The following is a 19,770-nucleotide window of genomic DNA, read 5'->3' as shown; positions in this document are numbered from 1 at the left end:
GAGCAGCGGGCGGCAGGAGAGGTCTGCGCGCCATGTGGGACCCTCCTCCGGTGGCCGGGGAGCAGCCGGGGATTGAACCGGCGCCGCAGAGGCCACGGGCAGCTTCGCAACCCAACGCTCAACCGCTGCGCCACCAGGGAGGCCCTCTAATAATTTTTAAACAATTCACTTTAAAGAAAGTTTCTGAAACTCCCCATCATGTTAACCTATTAGTCTATTAACCTATCATCCTCCTTTGTTGGGCTCCCATAACATTTTGTTTATGGCCTAGTTTATACCAGTATATCGGTATAAATAATTTCTTGCATGTATTTGTCCTACCAGATTGCAACAGTTTAAAAATAGAGATTGTGACCTACTCTTTTCTGTATCTGAACACCAAGGACATTGTTAAGGTTTCACATTCACTGAGTGCTTTTTTCATTATTTCTATTGCCTAAGGTAGTGCCTTGTATACAATATAGAAAGCAATTCATAGCTATGAAAGGTCAAGAAGGAATGAAGATGGGTGGCAGGAAAGAATGGGCAGAATGGCTCCAGCTTATTACACTACGCAAAAAAGAATACTAATAGGTAGAGATGTTCACTTAGAATACTTTTAGTGAAAAGTATTTCACCAAATAACAAAGAATTTAATCAGAGACTAACATATCCTTAAGAAGAACATATCCAACATATCTTTAAGAAGAACGTGAAAAGATAAATGTTTTTATTCACTCTGCTCTCTTGCAAAGATTTCAAAGCTTTGAGATATGATCCAGTAAGTGGACGAAGGGGAGGTAAAATGATATGAAACTATGAGGACCTGGTAAGCTCTTAGAAATCTTGTATGTTAATATACATTTATAGAGCTTTCCATCTCAAAAGAAATGAATACACATTCTTTTCAAGTGGATATGAAACAGACTCAAGAATAGACCATATGCTGACACAAAACATGTCTCATTAAATATGGAACTAGAGGGGGGCCTCCCCGGTGTCACAGTGGGCTGAGTGCTGTGCTCTGAAGCTGTCCGCACCCTCTACAGTGTGGGTTAGATCCCGGCTGGCCAGCAAGTATCCCACATGGCATGGCAGACCTCTCCTGTCGCGCCCGCAGCTCCCCTCAGCCGTGTATTTCTGTCGTCTGCCTGCTCTGCTTCCTGCTCTGCCTCTGGTAAATCCTCTCACCCTCCTGCACCTCTGGCCTGGACCCCAGCTCTTATATAAAAATAAATAAATAAATCTTTAAAAAAAAAAGAAAAAAAATATGGAACTAGAAACTCTATCAAACATCTCAGATCACTATGATATAAAGTTAAAAATTGGCCAATAAAAGAATCCTAGAATAAACCAAAACATGGACACTAAACAAAATGCTTCTAAATAACTCCTAAATTGAAGAAGAAATTATGTTTTTGAGACTAATGAAAATGGATAGAAGCTACCAGATACTTTGAGATATGCAAAAAGTGGTATGAGGAAAATTATGAGCAATACAGACCCACATTAAAAAGAAAAAAACAAAAACAAGAAAAATCTCAAATAAATAATCTAACTAGCAGAAGAACTAGAAAAAGAAAAAAATGAATCTTGAAATCAGCAGCAGGAAGTAATAAAAATTAGAGCAGATAAATATAATAGAAAAGAGACTGTCCAAAAAAGATCAGAGAAATCAAGAGGTGGCTCTTTAAAAAATACATATACAAAATTGACAAGCCCTTAGTTAGGCTCACTAAGAAGAAAGCCCAAATATATATAATCAGACATAAATGCAAACACTAAATTAGAAAAAAAGAGAATTTAAAAAAAAATCCCATTTACAATAGCACCCAAAAAAATGAAATACCTGGGAATAAACATAGATGGAGGAGGTTGAAAACTATAACTGTGTTAAAGGAAATAAAAAAAGTCACAAAGAAATGGAAAGATGTCTCATGCTCATGGATTGGAAGAATAAACATTGTTCATTCAGATGGCCTTATTACCTAAAGCGATTTACAGGCTCAATGTAATACACATATCAAAATTCCAGTAACTTTTTCAAGGAAATAGAACATATACACACATTATAAAATTTATATGGAGTCACACCAAAGGCCCCAAACAGTGAAAGCAATCCTGAAAGAAAAGAAGAAAAATGGAGGTATCATACTCCCTGACTTCAGACTATATTACACAGCAACCATAATCAAAACAGTATGGGGCCTCCCTGGTGGCGCGATGGTTGAGTGCTGGTCTGCAAGGCTGCCTGCAGCCTCTGCAGCGCGGGTTCGATCCCCGGCCGCCAGGCGAGGGTCACACATGGCGCGCAGACCTCTCCTGCTGCCCACTGCTCCCATCAGCAGTGTACTTCATCAGTCTGCCTATTCTGTTCCCCACTCTGGTGAATTCTCTCACCCTCCCGTTCTTCTGACTGTACCCAGCGCTTGCATAAACAATAAATAAATGAAAAAAAAAAAAAACCAACAGTATGGTACTGGAACAAAAACTAAGACCAATGGAACAGACTAGAAAGAAATAAATCCACACAAATATGGACAGTTAATCTATGACAGAGGAGGCAATAGGCATACAATGGATATTTTAACAAATAGTAATGGGAAACATGGATAAGCCACATGCAAAAAAGTGAAACTAGATACATACTTAACTTCAAATACAAAAATTAATTCAAAATGGATGAAACATTTGAATATAAAAACTAAAACTGTACTACCCTTAAAAGAAACATAGATGGTACCCTCCTGGACATCAAACATAAAGATGTACTTAGGAGTGCAACTCCAATGACAAGGGAAACAAAAGCAAACTTTAAAAAAAAAAATCTTGAATAACATGAAAGAAACTACCACAAAAACAAACAAACAAACAAAAAAACCCTCTGGACTGGGAGAAGATATTTGCACATCACACATCTCACAAGGGGTTAATTTCCAAAATATTTAAAGTCCTATAAAAGCCCACAACAACAACAAAACAGACAACCCAATCAAAAAATGGGTAAAAGATCTAAATAGACATGTTTATGAAGACATTCAGATGGCCTAGAGACACAAGAAAAATTGTTCAACATCAATTATTATACAGGTAATACAAACCAAAATCACAATGAGTCATTAACTCACTCCCGTGTGAATAGCCTATATTGAAAAGAATGGAAACAACAAATGTTGGTGAGGATGTTGAGGAAAAAGAACACTCATCCACTTGGTAGGAATGCAATTTGGTGTGGCCCTTACAGAAAATGGTATGGAGATACTTTAAAAAATAAAAAGGGAAATCCCATATGATCCATCAATATCTTTCCTAGGCAATTACTGAAAGAAAAACACTAGTATGAAAGTATCTTCATAACAGCACTTTCCAAAACTGCCATTATCATGGAAGCAACCTATGTGCCCATTGATAGGTGACTGGGTAAAGAAACTGTGGAATATAAACTCAATGGAATATTACTCTGCTATCTAAAAAGATGAAATAGTCTCTCTTGGTACAAAGATGGATTGGTTTTGCTAAGTGAAATAACTGAGAAAGTGAAAGACAGATACCAGATGGTTTCACTTATCTGTAGAATAAAAATAATGAAAAAACGTATATTGGCAAAGCACAGCAAAAGCATAGAAGAAAGTGTAGGAAAGAAAGAGGATACAGCATTGGCAATGGATGTATGGTGGAGGGTGAGTGAAGCATGTGCACATAGGGAGGCATAAAAAAGTAACCCCAAAATTTGGGGCCTCCCCGGTAGCACAGCAGTTGAGTGCTGGGTTGCGAAGTTCCCTGCGGCCTCTGCAGCACCAGTTCGATCCCCGGCTGCCGGGTGAGGGTCCCACATGGCGCTCAGACCTCTCCTGCCGCCCGCTGCTCCCCTCAGCAGTGTACTTCGGTCCTTCTGCCTGCTCTGCTCCCCGCTCTGGCCCTGGTGAATTCTCTCACCCTCCCGCACTTCTGACTGTACCCAGTGCATGTATAAATAAATAAATCTTCAAAAAAAAAAAGAAAAAAAAAAGTAACCCCAAAATTAGATATGTAAACAACTGACAAATTGAAAAAACAAACCAAAAAAACCTCTTTCATGTCTAGAAAAAAAGAAAAAACCAAAATACTATATATGAACTTTGTTAAAATGTATTTAATTAATTGCAAAAAAATCTCCACCAAAATGTCTGTGTACTAAATTTTCAGAGTAATTTTAGGAGATCAGGTACTTCTTCAAAGCCAGGCCTGGAGAGAAAAGTGCACTAACAAAATAATAGTGAGTAAGTGTTTAAAAAAAAAAAAAAAAAGTCTCCTGGGAGATCTATGGAAAAAGGCAACTGAATGGAATATCATTTTAACTTTACCTTTCCCACACTGTAATCTCTTCAAAGTAGGGTATCGTATTTATATCAAAATACCAAGCATACAAGTAATATCTGCAAAATGACTATTTAGATATAGGAAGGGTGATATTTCACAATTGAAACCAATGATTTGAGAAACCTCCACTCAACTCAAAAGGATCTTCCTCACACAAAGCTTCTAGTATCCTACGGATAAAATATCTCTTAATCCAGTAGGCTATGTATTTCAAGTAGGTTAATTGAGAAATACTATTCAATGAAGTGAATGACCAGTCCACAGTCAAACAGATGCTTAAATAATTTACATAATTCTCTCCATCAAAGAGTTTAAGCCAGTGTAACTAATACTGCTGCCAATCTTCAAAAGCACTTGTTTAACTGTAAAGACTGCTTTATTCATTTTGCTAGAAAACTGATGTGGTCAACAATACTATGTCCTCCTCAAGAGAAATTCCATGTCAGGGTTTCAAGGGCTCACCAAAGTAAGTGTGTTGTTTCTAGACCTACATTTGGGGATATTACTCCAGAAGGACAAGACTAAATAACATTAATAGCTTTATATTTGATTTAAAGTTAATTTGCAAAAAATCTCCAAGATTATACATTAATAAAATGAAGCTGTTACAGATTTTATATAAAAATATACAATATTCAGGGCTTCCCTGGTGGCACAAGGGGTTAAGATGCAACCTATGAAGCTATCTGCAGCCGCTGCAGCACCAGTTTGATCCCTGGCCAGGAAGCTACCCACATGGCGCAGCAGACCTCTCCTGACTCGCCCACTGCTCCCCTTGACAGTGTATTTCAGTCAATGTGCCTGTTCTGTTTTCACACTCTGTCTCTGGTGAATCCTCTCACCCCCACCCCTCTGGCCTGTACCTCAGCTCTTGTATGTATAAATAAATAAATCTTTAAAAAAAATTCAAATATATTAAAATTCATTATAAATCTAAATAAATTTAGACAGCTGACATTTTACTTCAAAATAACTATACATAAAATGAAAAGGAATTTTCTTCTAAATCCTAGTACTTTTCTTCCCTCTAAAAATATTTTAAACTTACTTGAACAAGCAAACAATGCTAAGTTTCAATTAATCAGCCTTAATAGTGCTGAAGAGTTACATTTCAGTATAAGGTTGAGGTAAAAAGCTGTATGTTTCTTTACTTGATGCCAAAAATCCGAGTTGTTTCAACAAACTGTTCTGAAACTCCGGGAAAAGCATTTAAAATATAAATATGGCTGAGCTCCAAGCCAGATCTATATAATCGAAGCTCACCAAGGTATTGATGTAGTCAGCTGAAAAATGAATTTCACACGGGCAATTTGGGAACTAATGTTCTAACTACCACAAAAAATGTTTCTGTTACTGCCCTAACTCATCTGTGTAATGAATGTCTTTCTGCCAAGATTTTCTCTAATCTAAAAACTTGTTTTCTGGTTGCTTGGATTTGCTTGCTATTTTGGAGCAAGGCAAGGCTTAGGAATGAACTGGAGAGATGACTGAGGGTACTATATAAAAGGTAGTGGAACAGATGTGACCATTAAAGCAAAAATGTAAACCTTCCCAGTACCTAAAGATATATCCAGACACGGGCCTCCCTGGTGGCACAAGGGGTTAAGACGCAACCTATGAAGCTTTCCGCAGCCTCTGCAGCATGACTTCAATCCACGGTGGGCCAGGGAGCAAACCATCATGGTGCAGACCTCTTCTGACTCACCCACTGCCCCGTTTAGCAGTGTACTTTGGTCAATCTGCTGTTCTGCTCCCCACTCTGTCTCTGGTGAATCCTCTCACCCCCCACACCTCTGGCCTGTGTCCCAGCTCTTGTATGCATAAATAAATAAATCTTAAAAAAAATATATATTCATGGCCTCCCTGGTGGCGCAACGGGTTAAGACACAAGCTATGAAGCTGTCTGTAGCCACTGCAGCACCCGGCCAGGGAGCTACCCACATGGAGCAGCAGACCTCTCCTGACTTGCCTGCTCCCCTCAGCAGTGTATTTCAGTCAATCTGCCTGTTCTGTTCCCCACTCTGTCTCTGGTGAATCCTCTCACCCTCCACACCTCTGGCCTGTACCTCAGTTCTTACATTCTTAAAAAAAAAAAAAAAAAAAAAAAATCCAGACACCCAGGACAGAAAAACTTAGAATGTGCACAGGAAAACAGAATACTATAGTAGACTGAAGGAGAACCAGTATCATGGAAATCAACCTCTTCAGAGGGCCAGGTGACAATGTGACTACAGTTATTTTGGGACTGGGCTGAGAAGACCAGGTTATATATTCCCACTTCAAAAGGTTCAAGTATTTTCCTCATGCCAAATAAAATGTAGGTTTTTCTGTTAATAACTTAAAACTGTAACCACCGGCCCACCCACCTTACCTAGGTCACTAGGCAATAAAATGGAAGAGTCTCCAGAGTTCCACATTACTGATTTAACACATTAGCTTAAATATCTGAAAATCTCTACCCATTTCCGCTCTCCCAATTTAAGAGGTCAAAGACCACACTCTAGCTTAATCAAAGGAGAGACCTGAAAAAGATCCCTATTCACTGGTACTCTATTTGCCCATTTTGATCCTTATCATTTTTTCGTTAGAAACTGTTCTGAATTTTTTTTTTAAAGATTTATTTATTTATGCATACAAGAGCTGGGGTACAGACCAGAGATGCAGGGGGGTGGGAGGATTCACCAGAGACAGAGTGGGGAACAGAACAGGCAGATTGGCTGAAGTACACTGCTGAGGGGAGCAATGGGTGAGTCAGGAGAGTCTGCTGCGCCATGTGGGTTGCTCCCTGGCCAGCTGGGGATCGAACTCATGCTGCAGAGGCTGTGGTTTGCTTCATAGTGTGGTGCTTAACCCGTTGCGCCACCAGAGAGGCCCCTGTTCTGAAATTTTTTGGTGCTCAGTCTTTCAAAGAGCTCTTACCTACTGAAGTGTCATCACAGATTTTAGTTAACTCTTACTATTTGTATGATAAATATTAAAAAAGCCTGAAAACCACTGATTGCCAACATTATATAAACTTGCTGTTTTCCACAAATGAAACTTTTGTCAGCTATATGTTTGGGATCCCAGAAATTACTTTTATTGGAAAACATAAAGCTACCTGACTCTTTTCCTAATAAATACATATAAAATGGAGTCAAAGAACACACTGGAAAGAAAGGGATTTAAAAAGGTATATATTATGGTTCTGGCAAAATGAATATGGATAGCTGGAAAACCAAATCCATTAGAGCATTGTAGCTCAGAAGGTTTTTTTTAGGGTTATTTTAAATGCTACAAAGATAGTAAATGCAAAATTCAACATATTTCCCATTTTCCAATTTTATCATACCCTCCCTCACCCTGTAATCACAAAAATGAATGGCGCAGCAGACCTGAACAAGATGAATGCACAAAAATGAATACACACACACAACATTCTCCAGAAAATGCTTCCCGAGAAATTAATAAATGATAATAAAAATTGCACATTTTAGCAGCAATAAAGATTGTAGCATCAAAAATTCCAGAAGGTCCTGCTTTTAAGCAGCTGAGAGGTAGAGGATGATTTACAAAGAAATACTGTTATCAAGAACTCTTTTTGAGGGACTATGGCAGCAAAGGAAAAAAAAAGGTAACTGATTTGACTACAAACAATATCTAAATGAAAGTAAGACTCCTTATGAGTTGGCATTCAAAAGAACTACCTGAAATTTAAATCACAAGCCTTTCCCTACAAGGACAAAAAGTTTTATACTGGCTTAACAATACTGAAAGAGAATATAACTAATTGCAATAAATAACACAGTTCCTACTCTCCCCAGGTCAAATAACACACTTGTATTTAAATTTCACCTTTTTTCCATAGATTGTTTTGTTAAATACAAATATCAAAAGTTAATCTGAAGTATAAGAAAACAACTTGAAAAAAACATACTCAAAAACCCTTGCAGAACATTAATGAACAAACAAAAAACCCCACAGAGGTAAAGAACTAATAAAACTGCACATCAAGTAGTCAACAAAAGTGGGATTTACTTTATCAACCCATACATGCAAAACGCTCTCTTAAACTGATCACTGGGCAGAAAATTTGTCAAATCCAAATGAGAGAGGGAGGTGTTTAAGAATGACAATCTGTAGGCGGGAATGAACCAAGCAGCAAGAGAATTCTTTAAATATCTCAGGTAAAAAATAGATGACAGTACCACCTCACGCCCTCCCTTGCACTTGTCTCAACCCTCTTGTCTCAGCGTGATTGCCAACACATTTGTACTCTTCAAAGTTCCAGGGGTAATAAAACAGCTTTGTAACAGCTGAATTGACTTGTTTTCAACTTCCGTATCATGATTCCATTCAAACGCACTGTCCTTTCTCTACCTGGGGTGGAGGTGCTGGTTTGCCATTAAGAGCCATCTGGAATGGAGTGGCCTGGCCTGCCGGAGGCAAAGGGGCAGTCTTCAACTTCTTTGTACTAGTTTTGGAAGGTCGTTCCTCCTCCTCTTCATCAGAATCCTGAAGGCCATACTTAGAAAAATGGGAGACCTAATGATGAAAAGAATCCAACAAAATCAATTTTAACACTTATATTTGAACAGCTTCCAAAATACTTAATCTTGTAATCTTGTGCAGAAAGAAAAAGATACCAACTATTTAAAGCACAGTGAAATATCTACCACTCTGTTTTTCTAAAATTTAGATGATGTCTGGTGCAAGTACAAGTTGCTCATATAATATCAAATTAGTACACTAATATAGGAAACCAAATTAAAAAGAGCCAATACTATTTTTACATGTATGTACCACCTGGTTCTTCCCTTATCTAAACATGGGCCTTCAACAAATACAATAATCTAATTGGCTTAGAAAAGGAAGAAACCACTGGGATAAACTATCAAGAAGAAGTCAACTTCTATATCCTCAGAAATATCTGAAAGAATGACAATTACTTAAGAAGAGTTGACCTACCAAAAGATAAAAATTCTGCCTGATGCTCCTAATGATGCCACACATCAGAAAACCACACCTCAGAAGTACTCTATCGTAAATGTTCATAGGATGGGGTAGAGGTTTTGAATCGTAAGTCCTTAGAGTTTATATAGCTCCTTACTGCTCTAGGATTTAACTAGATGTATAATTTGAAACTAATCATGATATATTACTCCATTTTCTAATTTGTAAAACTAAAGAGAATTTAAAGGATCTTTTACAACATATTTTGTAATTCTTAACTATGAGAACTATCTACAGGTTGTGACTATACCTTAAACACCCAAGAACCTGTTTCAGGACGGTACTCTTTGAACTGAGCACCCTGCTTTCTTGAAACTGCTTCCAATCTTCCTTCGTAGTTGATATCAGCAAGTCGATCTGGGCTCTTAATTAAACAACGAGACGTTTTATCTGTTGGCCAAACTCCATCCAATGTAACTTCAGCCTTCCTGTAATATACAACCAAGTGAAGTATAAATGCTTCATGTTTAAGACCAGAAAGTCAACTAAAAACTTTAAAAGGGTCTCCCTGGTGGCACAGTGGGTTGAGCACAGCACTGTGGGGCTGTCTGCAGCCTCTGCTGCGCGGGTTCGATTCCCAGCTGGCCAGGGAGATTCCCACATGGCGCAGCAGACCTCTCCTATCTCGCCTGCTGCTCCCTTCAGCAGTGCTTTTGGTCCGTCTGCCTGTTCTGCTCCCCGCTCTGTCTCTGGTGAATCCTCTCACCCTCCCACGCCTTTGGCCAGTACCCCAGCTACTGTATAAATAAAAAATAAAATAAAATAAACACTTTAAAAATTTTATGTAAAAATAACTGTGTTACTTTGAAATTATTCTGCAGGTGTCTCCTAAATTGGAATGTTGCCTCTCAAGGTAGGTAAAGAGCAAGGAATTATACCCATATCAACTAGCTGCTCAATACCTGGTTTAAGAATCAAACTGCATTTTTACAACTACCATGGTATATCAATCAATTTCAATATAATTTTAATAACACTTAAGCTATAAATCCTTGACTATACCCACTGCTAATAATCCAACTGTCATAGTCCTATGCTATTCCAAAGTTTTAAAAGTACAACAACAATAATAGCAGCAACTGGCATTTATTAAAAGCAAGTGCTTGCAGAATGAATATGAGGAACATAATAACGTGCAGACCACTATAAATAATAGTGATAGTGCAGTACCTTCTAATATCAATATCTAACCTCTAGAACTAAGTTCATTTTTAAGCTTTGCACCTAGTACAGTAAATAGCACAAAATAGATGACTGTTTTTAAAATTATTTTTATCATGGTTAAAAAACAAAAAAGTGCAGGGGCCTCCCTGGTGGCACAAGGGTTAAGATGTAACCTATAAAGCTATCTGCAGCCACTGCAGCAAGAGTTCAATTCCCGGCCAGCCAGTGAGCAACCCACATGGTGAAGCAGACCTCTCTTGTCTCACCAGCTGCTCCCCTCAGCAGTGTACTTCAGTCAATCTGCCTGTTCTGTTCCCCATTCTGTCTCTGGTGAATCCTCTCACTCCCCACACCTCTGGCCTGTACCCCAGCTCTTGTATACATAAATAAATAAATCTTTAAAAAAAAGTGCAACATGAAATTCATCCTCCTAACCATTTCTACTGTATCATTCAGTAGTATTAAGTACACTGACATTGTTGTACAACCAATCCTCAGAACCTGTTCATCTTTGAAACTTTGTATATACCATAAAACAACTCCCCATTTGTCCTTACCTCAGCCACTGGAAACCACAATTTCCTGTTTTTATGAATTTGACTCTAAATGCTTCAAATAATTGTGTATCTTTTTGTGACAGGATTATTTCACTAAGTATGATGTCTTTAAGGTTCATCCATGCTGTGTAAGAATCTACTTTATTTTTCAGGTTGAATTATAAAGGTTGACTCTTACATTTTGTTTATCCATTCTTCTGTCAACAGGTACTTGGGTTGCCTCTACCTCTTGGCTATTGAGAATAGTGCTATGATGAACATGGATATGCAAGTACTTCTTTGAGATCCTGCTTTCAATTCTCTTGGCTATATATCCAAAAGTGGAATCACCTGACAATTTTCAATTTTTTGGAAAATCACTATATCCATTTCCCTAGTTTTACTATTTTACATTCCCACAATGCCCAAAGTTTCCAATTTCTCCACATTTTTACAAAAACATATTTTTCTTTTTTGATAGTAACCATTATAGTTTTGGTTTTCATTTTCCCAGTTATTAGTGCTGTTGTCTATTTGTAGATCATCTTTGGAAGAATTCTGTTAAGTCTTTCATCCACTTTCAATCAGGTTTTTATTTTTTGTTATTCACCTATAAGCACTCAGCTTATAGGTGAATATAAGGATATCATTTAAGTCTTTTTTTCCATTCTGCAGTTTGTTTTTATTCTGTTGACTGTTCTATGATGTAAAAAAAGTTTTAAATTTGGATATAATCTAATTTATTTTCACTTTTGTTGCCTATGCTTTTTATCTAGGAAATCTTTGTCAAAACTAATGTCATTAAACTTCCCTTACTTTTATTTTGAAGTTTCACAGTTTTATGTTTACATTTAGGTCTTTGATCCTTTTTTCCCTCTTAATATGAGTCTTTTTTTTTGTTTGTTTTTGTTTTTTATATAGAGGCATGTTTTTATTTATTTATTTATTTATTTGTTTGTTTGTTTGTTTTGTTTATACATGCACTGGGTACAGTCAGAAGCGCGGGAGGGTGAGAGAATTCACCAGAGCCAGAGCGGGGAGCAGAGCAGGCAGAAGGACCGAAGTACACTGCTGAGGGGAGAAGCGGGCGGCAGGAGAGGTCTGCGCGCCATGTGGGACCCTCCTCCGGTGGCCGGGGAGCAGCCAGGGATCGAACCGGCGCCGCAGAGGCTGCGGGCAGCTTCGCAACCCAGCGCTCAACCGCTGCGCCACCGGGGAGGCCCTTAATATGAGTCTTAATGTAAGGGTTCAATTTCTGCATATGGAATATGGATCTCTAATTTTTCCAAAACAGTTCACTGAAGATTCTTCTCTCCCCAGTGAATGTTCTTGAGCAAATTTGTCAAATATCATATACGCAGGGTTTCTTTCTGGGTTCTCTATTCTGTTCCATTAGCCTTAAACTTACCTTTCTCTCAATACTACACTGTTTTGAATGCTGTAGCTTTGTAGCAAGTTTTTTTTTTTTTTAAAGATTTCTTAAAAAAAAAAAAAAAGATTTATTTATGCATATAAAAACTGGGGTATAGGCCAGAGGTGTGGGGGAGATAGAGGGTTCACCAGAGACAGAATGGGAGCAGAACAGGTGGATTAACTGAAATACACTGCTGAGGGGAGCAGCAAGTGAGATGGGAGACGTCTGCTGTGCCATGTGGGTAGGCAAAGAACTCCTGCTGCAGTGGCTGGTGATAGCTTCATTACCCTTGCGCCACCAGGGAGGCACTGCAGTATGTTTTGAAGTTATAAAGTAAGAGTTCTCCAGTTTCTTAGTTCTTTTTCAATTTTATTTTGGTTATATAGGATCCCTTGAGATTCCATATGAATTCTAGGATAGCTTTCTCTATTTCTGGAAAAAAAAAAGTCCCTGGAATTTTATTAGGGATTGCATTAAACTTGTAGCTTTGGGTATACTATGAACATCTTAACAATACTAAGTCTTCCAATTCATGACCATGATTGGTTTTTTTTCCATTTTATTTGTGTCCTATTTAATTTTCTTTAAGCAATGTTTGTGTAGTTTTCAGCAAAAGGCTTTGCAGGGAAACTGTAGATCTGAGGCATACAGCAGAGGAGGAGAATGGAGAGAGATCAAAATAGGAGCGGGAAGAACACAAAGGACAATGATGATGGTTCACAAGTGATGTGGTGGGAGATTTACAGGGACTACAGCTGAGGGGAGAAATCAAATATTCTACAGAAATGAACAATGATGTAAGAAAATTTAAAAGTTCAATAAAATAAATAAAATCAAAGATTTTTGTCTGCTATGTAAGGTAATTCCTAAGTATTCTGTGGATTTTTTGATGCCACTGCAAATTAAATTTTCTCAAAATTCTTGTTGATGTTTCATTATTAGCGTACAGAAATGCAAATGATTTTTGCATGCTGATTTTGTTTCCTGCTACTTCATTGACTTCACTGTTAATTCTAATAAGTGGCTTGTGTTGTGTGGGAAATTTCTAGGGTTTGTTACATGTAAAAACATAAAATCTGCAGATTTTACTTCTGATTTTGATTATGGATGTCTTTTTTCTTTCTTGCCTAATTGCTCTGGCTAGAACCTCCAGTACTATGTTAAAGTAGACATACTTGCCTTATTTCTAATCTTAGAAGAAAAGCATTCACTCTCACATTGTGTACGACGCCTGTGGGTTTCAGTATCTCTTTTATTACATAGATGTATTGATAGTTTCCTTCTTCTCCTAGTGTGTTCATTATCTTTGTCATGAAAGGGTACTGAGTATTGCCAAATGCTTTTTCTGTATCATTGAAATAAACTTTTGGCTTTTCCCTTATTCTGTTAATGTAGTGTTTTATAAGGATCAGACATTGTCCAGCAAGTCGGATAAGCAAGTTGCAGAAGAATATATATAATATGAACACATTCATGCTTACAGAATAAAAATCTGTGATTTAACTGGTTATTTTTAAAAAATGTAAATAAATCCATACCTATTTAGCCCTTCACCCACAGGTGGTTTTTGGTTATCATCTAAGTAGACAATCACTTCTTTCCTTCGAATATGCACAATGTCATCCAAATTTAGATTTGTCAAATTTACATCTCCTTCAAAATAGATTGAACCATAACCTAAAAGTCAGAGCAAATTGTTAAATACTCATCCTGTATGAAGGCAAATACCTATGTTACACTCTAGTGGTTAAAATAATCAGAAGGAACAAGAATTAAAAAGTAATCACGAGGGCCTCCCTGGTGGGGGCAAGGGTTCAGACACAACCTATGAAGCAATCCGCAGCCACTGCAGCAAGAGTTCGATTCCCAGCCAGCCAGGGAGCAGCCCACATGGCACATTAGACCTCTCCTGTCTTGCCTGCTGCTCCCCTCACATTGTATTTCAGTCAATCTGCCTGTTCTGTTCCCCACTCTCTCTGGTGAATCCTCTCACCACCCCCACACCTCTGGCCAGCTCTTGTATGCATAAATAAATCTTTTAAAAAATAAATAAAAAGTAATCATAAATAAAAAGTAATCATAACTCCATAACAGTTATCAGAGGGTGACATCAAATACATTCTTACAGTTTAATATATGCATTTTCATAGCATTCATTATCTTCAAAATAGCACTCTTAGATCTCATTTAAAGTATCTGTAATGCTGCTACATAAATAACAATTAGTACTAGTCTGCAGTATAAGTTAAAATACCTGAGCTTCTTTACATATAAAATAGCAAGATGAGATTATTTTCCCCAAGAAAATGTTATCTTTAATAATGAAATACCTAAGTTTTACCCACGTTTTTTCAATTTTTCAATTTTTTTTTTTTTAATATAGAAGCATGTTTTCTTTCTTTCTTTATTTGTTTGTTTTTGTTTATACATGCACTGGGTACAGGCAGAAGCGCGGGAGGGTGAGAGAATTCACCAGAGCCAGAGCAGAGAGCAGAGCAGGCAGAAGGACCGAAGTACACTGCTGAGGGGAGCAGCGGGCAGCAGGAGAGGTCTGCGCGCCATGTGGGACCCTCCTCTGGTGGCCGGGGAGCAGCCGGGGATCGAACCGGCACCGCAGAGGCCGCGGGCAGCCCCGCAACCCAGCGCTCAACCGCTGCGCCACCGGGGAGGCCCTCAAATTTTTTTTTTTAAAGATTTATTTATTTATGTGTACAAGAGGTGGGGTGTAGGCCAGAATTCGGGGAGGAGGGGGTATAGCTCAGGGGTAGAACATTTGACTGCAGAATTCGGGGAGGTGAGAGCCTACACCAAAGACAAAGTGGGAAGCAGAACAGGCAGATCTACTGAAATACTGCTGAAGGAAGCAGCAGGTGAACAGGAGAGGTCTGCTGAACCATGTGGGTTAGCTACCTGGCCGGGCTGGAATGCATGCTGCATTGGCTCCGGACAGCTTCATAGTGCTGAGACTTAACCCCTTGTGCCACCAGGGAGCCCCAATTATTCAGTTTTCTATTGGATATTTGTAGTATTTTTCACTGCTTCCAGTATTTTTTTTAACTGTAGAAATTTGCAGGGAGCAAAATGGTTACCAGGAATGCTATAAATTCAAGTCTTTCTTGCATTATAATTTGTCAGCCAGTGTCTACTATTCAGGCCAAGGTGGGTCCAAATGTAGTAATAAAACAGATTATACATCAAGAACTTCCTTTTCACAGTAATGACAAAAACAAGGTCCATGTCTAAGGCTTATACACTACTAACTCTGAAACTCACCTTTACGGCCAATAGTGAAATCAGAAACAATGCATTCTCCTTTTTCATTGGTAATTTTAGCAAGGTCATCCATAGATGGAATAGTGTAGTAACCAACCTTAGTGAGAACAATACCTATGACAAAAGAAATAGAAAATACTAAATGTGATTATATTAACTGGTGTTTGTTAAGTAATTTTTAATCCTCATTCCTTTAAAAATATTTTCTACAAAATAAGTAATTTAAAAATTATCTGAAACACTATGCCTAGGATGTTTTAAAAAATCCAAAGAGAAAAACTTCATGGCTAAGTAAATTTGGGAAATATGCACGTAATAGCATATTACAGGTTCAAAAACTTGCAAAATAATGTCTTTTTAACTTTGCTTAACCCATTGTTTCCCAGATTTAATTAATAGAACCCTCTTTCTTATATGACACCCATTAACATACTGCACTATCAAAGGAATTCTATAGAATATAACCTGAGAAAGGCTCACTTAATCCATTTTTTTCTTTTATTTTACATATGAAGGTACTAAAACAGGGTGAAAAGAACCTTACCTTGGTTTATATGACAGTGCAGTGTTAGAGGTGGAGCTAAAATGCCAAATGCAGTACTTTTTATTTTATATTCTATAGTCTGCAATAGACCTATTTTAACTTTCAAATTCATATCCCCAAATAGAGAACTAAAATCAAGATGAAAAATTCTACACAGAAGAGTCCCAGGCAAGTGAAAACATTAAGGCTGACATTAGTGTTATTTTAAAAAGTATTAACTAAGTAGATTTCTAAAGAATTCAAAGAAAACAAAATGCAAAGGAGGCAAGAGTATATGCTGGAAAAAGGGAAGTCTCTTCAACAAATGGTATTAGGAAAATTGGATAACCACATGCAAAAGAATGAAACTAGATCTCTATCTCATACCACATTCAGAAATCAACTCAAAATGGATTAAAGATGTAAGATGTAAAACCATATAACACATAGAAAAAGACATAGGCAAACACTCCATGACACTGGCTTCAATGATATCTTTGTAGATTAGTCTCCACGGCAAGAGAAATGAGAGAATATAAAACAGTGGGACTAAATCAAACTAAAAAGTTTCTGCAACTGTCATTAAAACACAATGAAATAAACTGTCATTAAAACAAAAAGCACCCTGCTGAATGGCAGAAAATATTTGTACATCATATATTTGACAAGGGATTGATATCTAAGACCTATAAAGAACTCATACAAATCAACAAAAAGAAAACAAATAACCCAATAAAAAAATAAGCACAAGATCTAAAATAAGTACCAATCTGAATCTGACCTGCCGGATGCATGTGATAAGTATTATTTTCTATTTCTTCTCGGTCATCCTGCAGTGACTCCTCATGAAAAGAGGTCTCTTCACTGCTTCCTTCCAGCCCATTTCGCAGGGCAGCACGCATATTTAATGCAACAATGGTATCATCCACACTGTTGCTACTGCTGTGTTTATTTCCAGCACTCTCTGGTGTTTGAGGAATGGGTTTGGCAATAGGGTTAGTATAAAAACGTGAAACTAGAGAATCATCATCTCCATCCTGCTGATGATTCTCATCAACAGGTTTGCTCAGGAAACTGAATCTGAAAAGGAAGAAAAGAAATAAATACTATATTAGAGCCTTGTAGTAGTAGTAATAACAATGGTTAACAGTCCACCCTTACTAAGTCTTTATTAAGTGTACTATTCTAGGGAATTCTAGATATCAAAAACTCATTTAATACTCATACTCATAAGATGGGTTACTTTCATTCTATTTTATAGAAATAAAGTTGATTCAGAAAAATTAAGTATCTTGCTCAAGTCCACAAGTACTAGAGTTGGGTTTTAACCCTGGGAAATCTGGCTATAAACTGATGTATTTTCAAAGAATGAATGGATCTGAGCATCTCAATTTTTAGTTCAAAAAAAAAAAAAAAAAAAGGTGCTTTGCTATGTGGCATCAAATGGCTAGTTGTGAATTTCAAAATTTAAAAAAAAAAAAATAGATTTTTAATTTTACAACCAGGATAGTGTTAGAAAACAGTTCATTAGTGAAATATCAAACTAGAATTTTATCCAAAGATGTCTTCCAGTAGAAAGCTGAATGAATTATCTTATATTCACAATAATGGTTATGGAGTTAAAAAATGAAGCAGACATTATTGACACTGATATGGAAAGGCATTTATGAAAAAAATGGAAATAAGCAGGTTACAAAATATTTTATCACTCATGCATAACTCCTACAATATATGAGGATACATTAATAATTTTCTAAACTGTAAAAAATATATACGAAACTATTAGGCATCAATGTATGGACTTTTACTTCTTCCTTTATACACTTATATTTGAGGGGAGGGTTAGTGATACCACTTTGGTAATTACCATAAACAAAATCTCTTACTTTCGGGGTATCAGTAATGTCAAATGCATGGTAACCCTGCCCCATGTGGCATTCAGTTGCAGAACTGAATCAGAACTCCAATAATTTTAAGATCTAAATGACTCAAGAAACAAAAATATAATTTAATTTCTAAGTGTTCCTCTGCTCTAGTTTCAATGCAATATTCACTAAATCTTCATAATTTTTCATTCAATGAGTACCTTCTAAGCTGAGAATGTCTTCAGAATGAGAACAGGGCTCTCAACCAGACATAATCCAAAACAGTATTCATCTTACCTCTCTCCATTTTCTGGATAATCAGATGGTGAAGCTAGATCTTCTGAATCACGATTAACGGGAGAGAAGAGATTGCTATTGTTAAGGTTCTTCAAAACCAACTTCTTAATGCTCTTCCTAAAACAGAGATCAAAAGAAAAAAAACAACCCTCAGGCACACAGTTATTCCACAATGTCATGAGAGTCAAAACGGGCACTCTTGCTTAACTCTTATTATCTAAATATGACCTTAACAAGTTCAATTCACAAACTCTTCCTATAATACAGAACCAAAAATCAAAGGTCTCAAACACACTGCACTCAAGTGTTTGAAAGAACAAAGCTAAGCATATCCAAAAACATTTATCCTCCTCTGAAAGTGCCCTCTGAGCACTTTATTATCTGGACTCTTAGTTCACTCATGATATTAAGTTTTATATTTAAATATACTTTATATTTATAGTTCACTCATGATATTATGTCTTATATTTTAATTATTTCTTGACTTGTCTTCTCTCCCTTTAAACATTTTTTTTTTCTACAGTAATAATTTATGACTGTACATCTATCTTCACCAGTACCCAAGCATATAATGGGGAAAAAAAGGCCTATCTTACCCAGATTCTTTCAGAAAATAAACAGGAAATGCCAATTTGTTTATGAGGTCAGCATGACTTTATGCCAAAGCTATGTAGGGAAATTATAAGAAACATCTAGACCAACCTAGGTCACAAACACAAGGCAAAATTCCTGCACAAAATTTTACATGGTGAATCCTATAAACAAGGAAGTTACCAAAAACTATCAAGGTTTATGGAAAGGACTTAGCCAAACTAAAAAGGTGCCTGCTGATCAAAGATAGGATAATTTGATCATCATATGCACTAAAACAGCAACTAGTTTAGGGATTAACTGCTTCACATGAAGAACATAAAACTAGGGCCTCCCCTGATGGCGCAGCGGTTGAGTGCTGGGCTGCGAGGCTGCCCAAAGCCTCTGGCCGCTGGCGAGGGTCCCACCAAAAAAAAAAAAAAAAAAAAGAAGAAGATAAGGAACTAAACATGAAACATAAAAACAGCGTTAGGCAAAAGAAAAGAGGATTGGGGGCCTCCCTGGTGGTGCAAGGGGTTAAGATGCAACCTATGAAGCTAACTGCAGCCACTGCAATACGAGTTCGATACCTGGCCAGGGAGCAAGCCACATGGTGCAGCAGACCTTTCCTGACTCGCCTGCTGCTCCCCTTAGCAATGTATTTCAAGCAATCTGCCTGTTCTGTTCCCCACTCTGTCTCTGGTGAATCCTCTCATGCCTCCAACCCCACACCTCTGGCCTGTACCCCAGCTCTTGTATGCATAAAAATAAAAATAAAATCAATCTTAAAAAAAAAAA

General features: G+C 37.4%; 1 protein-coding gene across 6 annotated transcripts in view; it reads right to left on the bottom strand.

Moving 5' to 3' along the window:
* Positions 1–19,770, bottom strand: part of NUP98 (nucleoporin 98 and 96 precursor) — a gene marked incomplete at both ends in the record, with an annotated part of 89,057 nt that overhangs the window by 28,436 nt on the left and 40,851 nt on the right. For all 6 annotated transcript variants that reach the window (XM_084231156.1, XM_084231157.1, XM_084231158.1 and 3 more), the window contains 6 exons: positions 8,698–8,862; positions 9,581–9,758; positions 13,983–14,121; positions 15,718–15,831; positions 17,022–17,320; positions 18,403–18,519. In XM_084231156.1, coding sequence (XP_084087282.1) covers positions 8,698–8,862; positions 9,581–9,758; positions 13,983–14,121; positions 15,718–15,831; positions 17,022–17,320; positions 18,403–18,519 — 1,012 coding nt within the window. The remainder of the gene's footprint in view (positions 1–8,697; positions 8,863–9,580; positions 9,759–13,982; positions 14,122–15,717; positions 15,832–17,021; positions 17,321–18,402; positions 18,520–19,770) is intronic.

This window comes from Talpa europaea (assembly GCF_964194135.1).
Source record: "Talpa europaea genome assembly, chromosome: 1".
NCBI lineage: Eukaryota > Metazoa > Chordata > Mammalia > Eulipotyphla > Talpidae > Talpa > Talpa europaea.
Note: the sequence above shows the minus strand (reverse complement) of the source record. Positions and strands in the feature narration are given on the sequence as shown.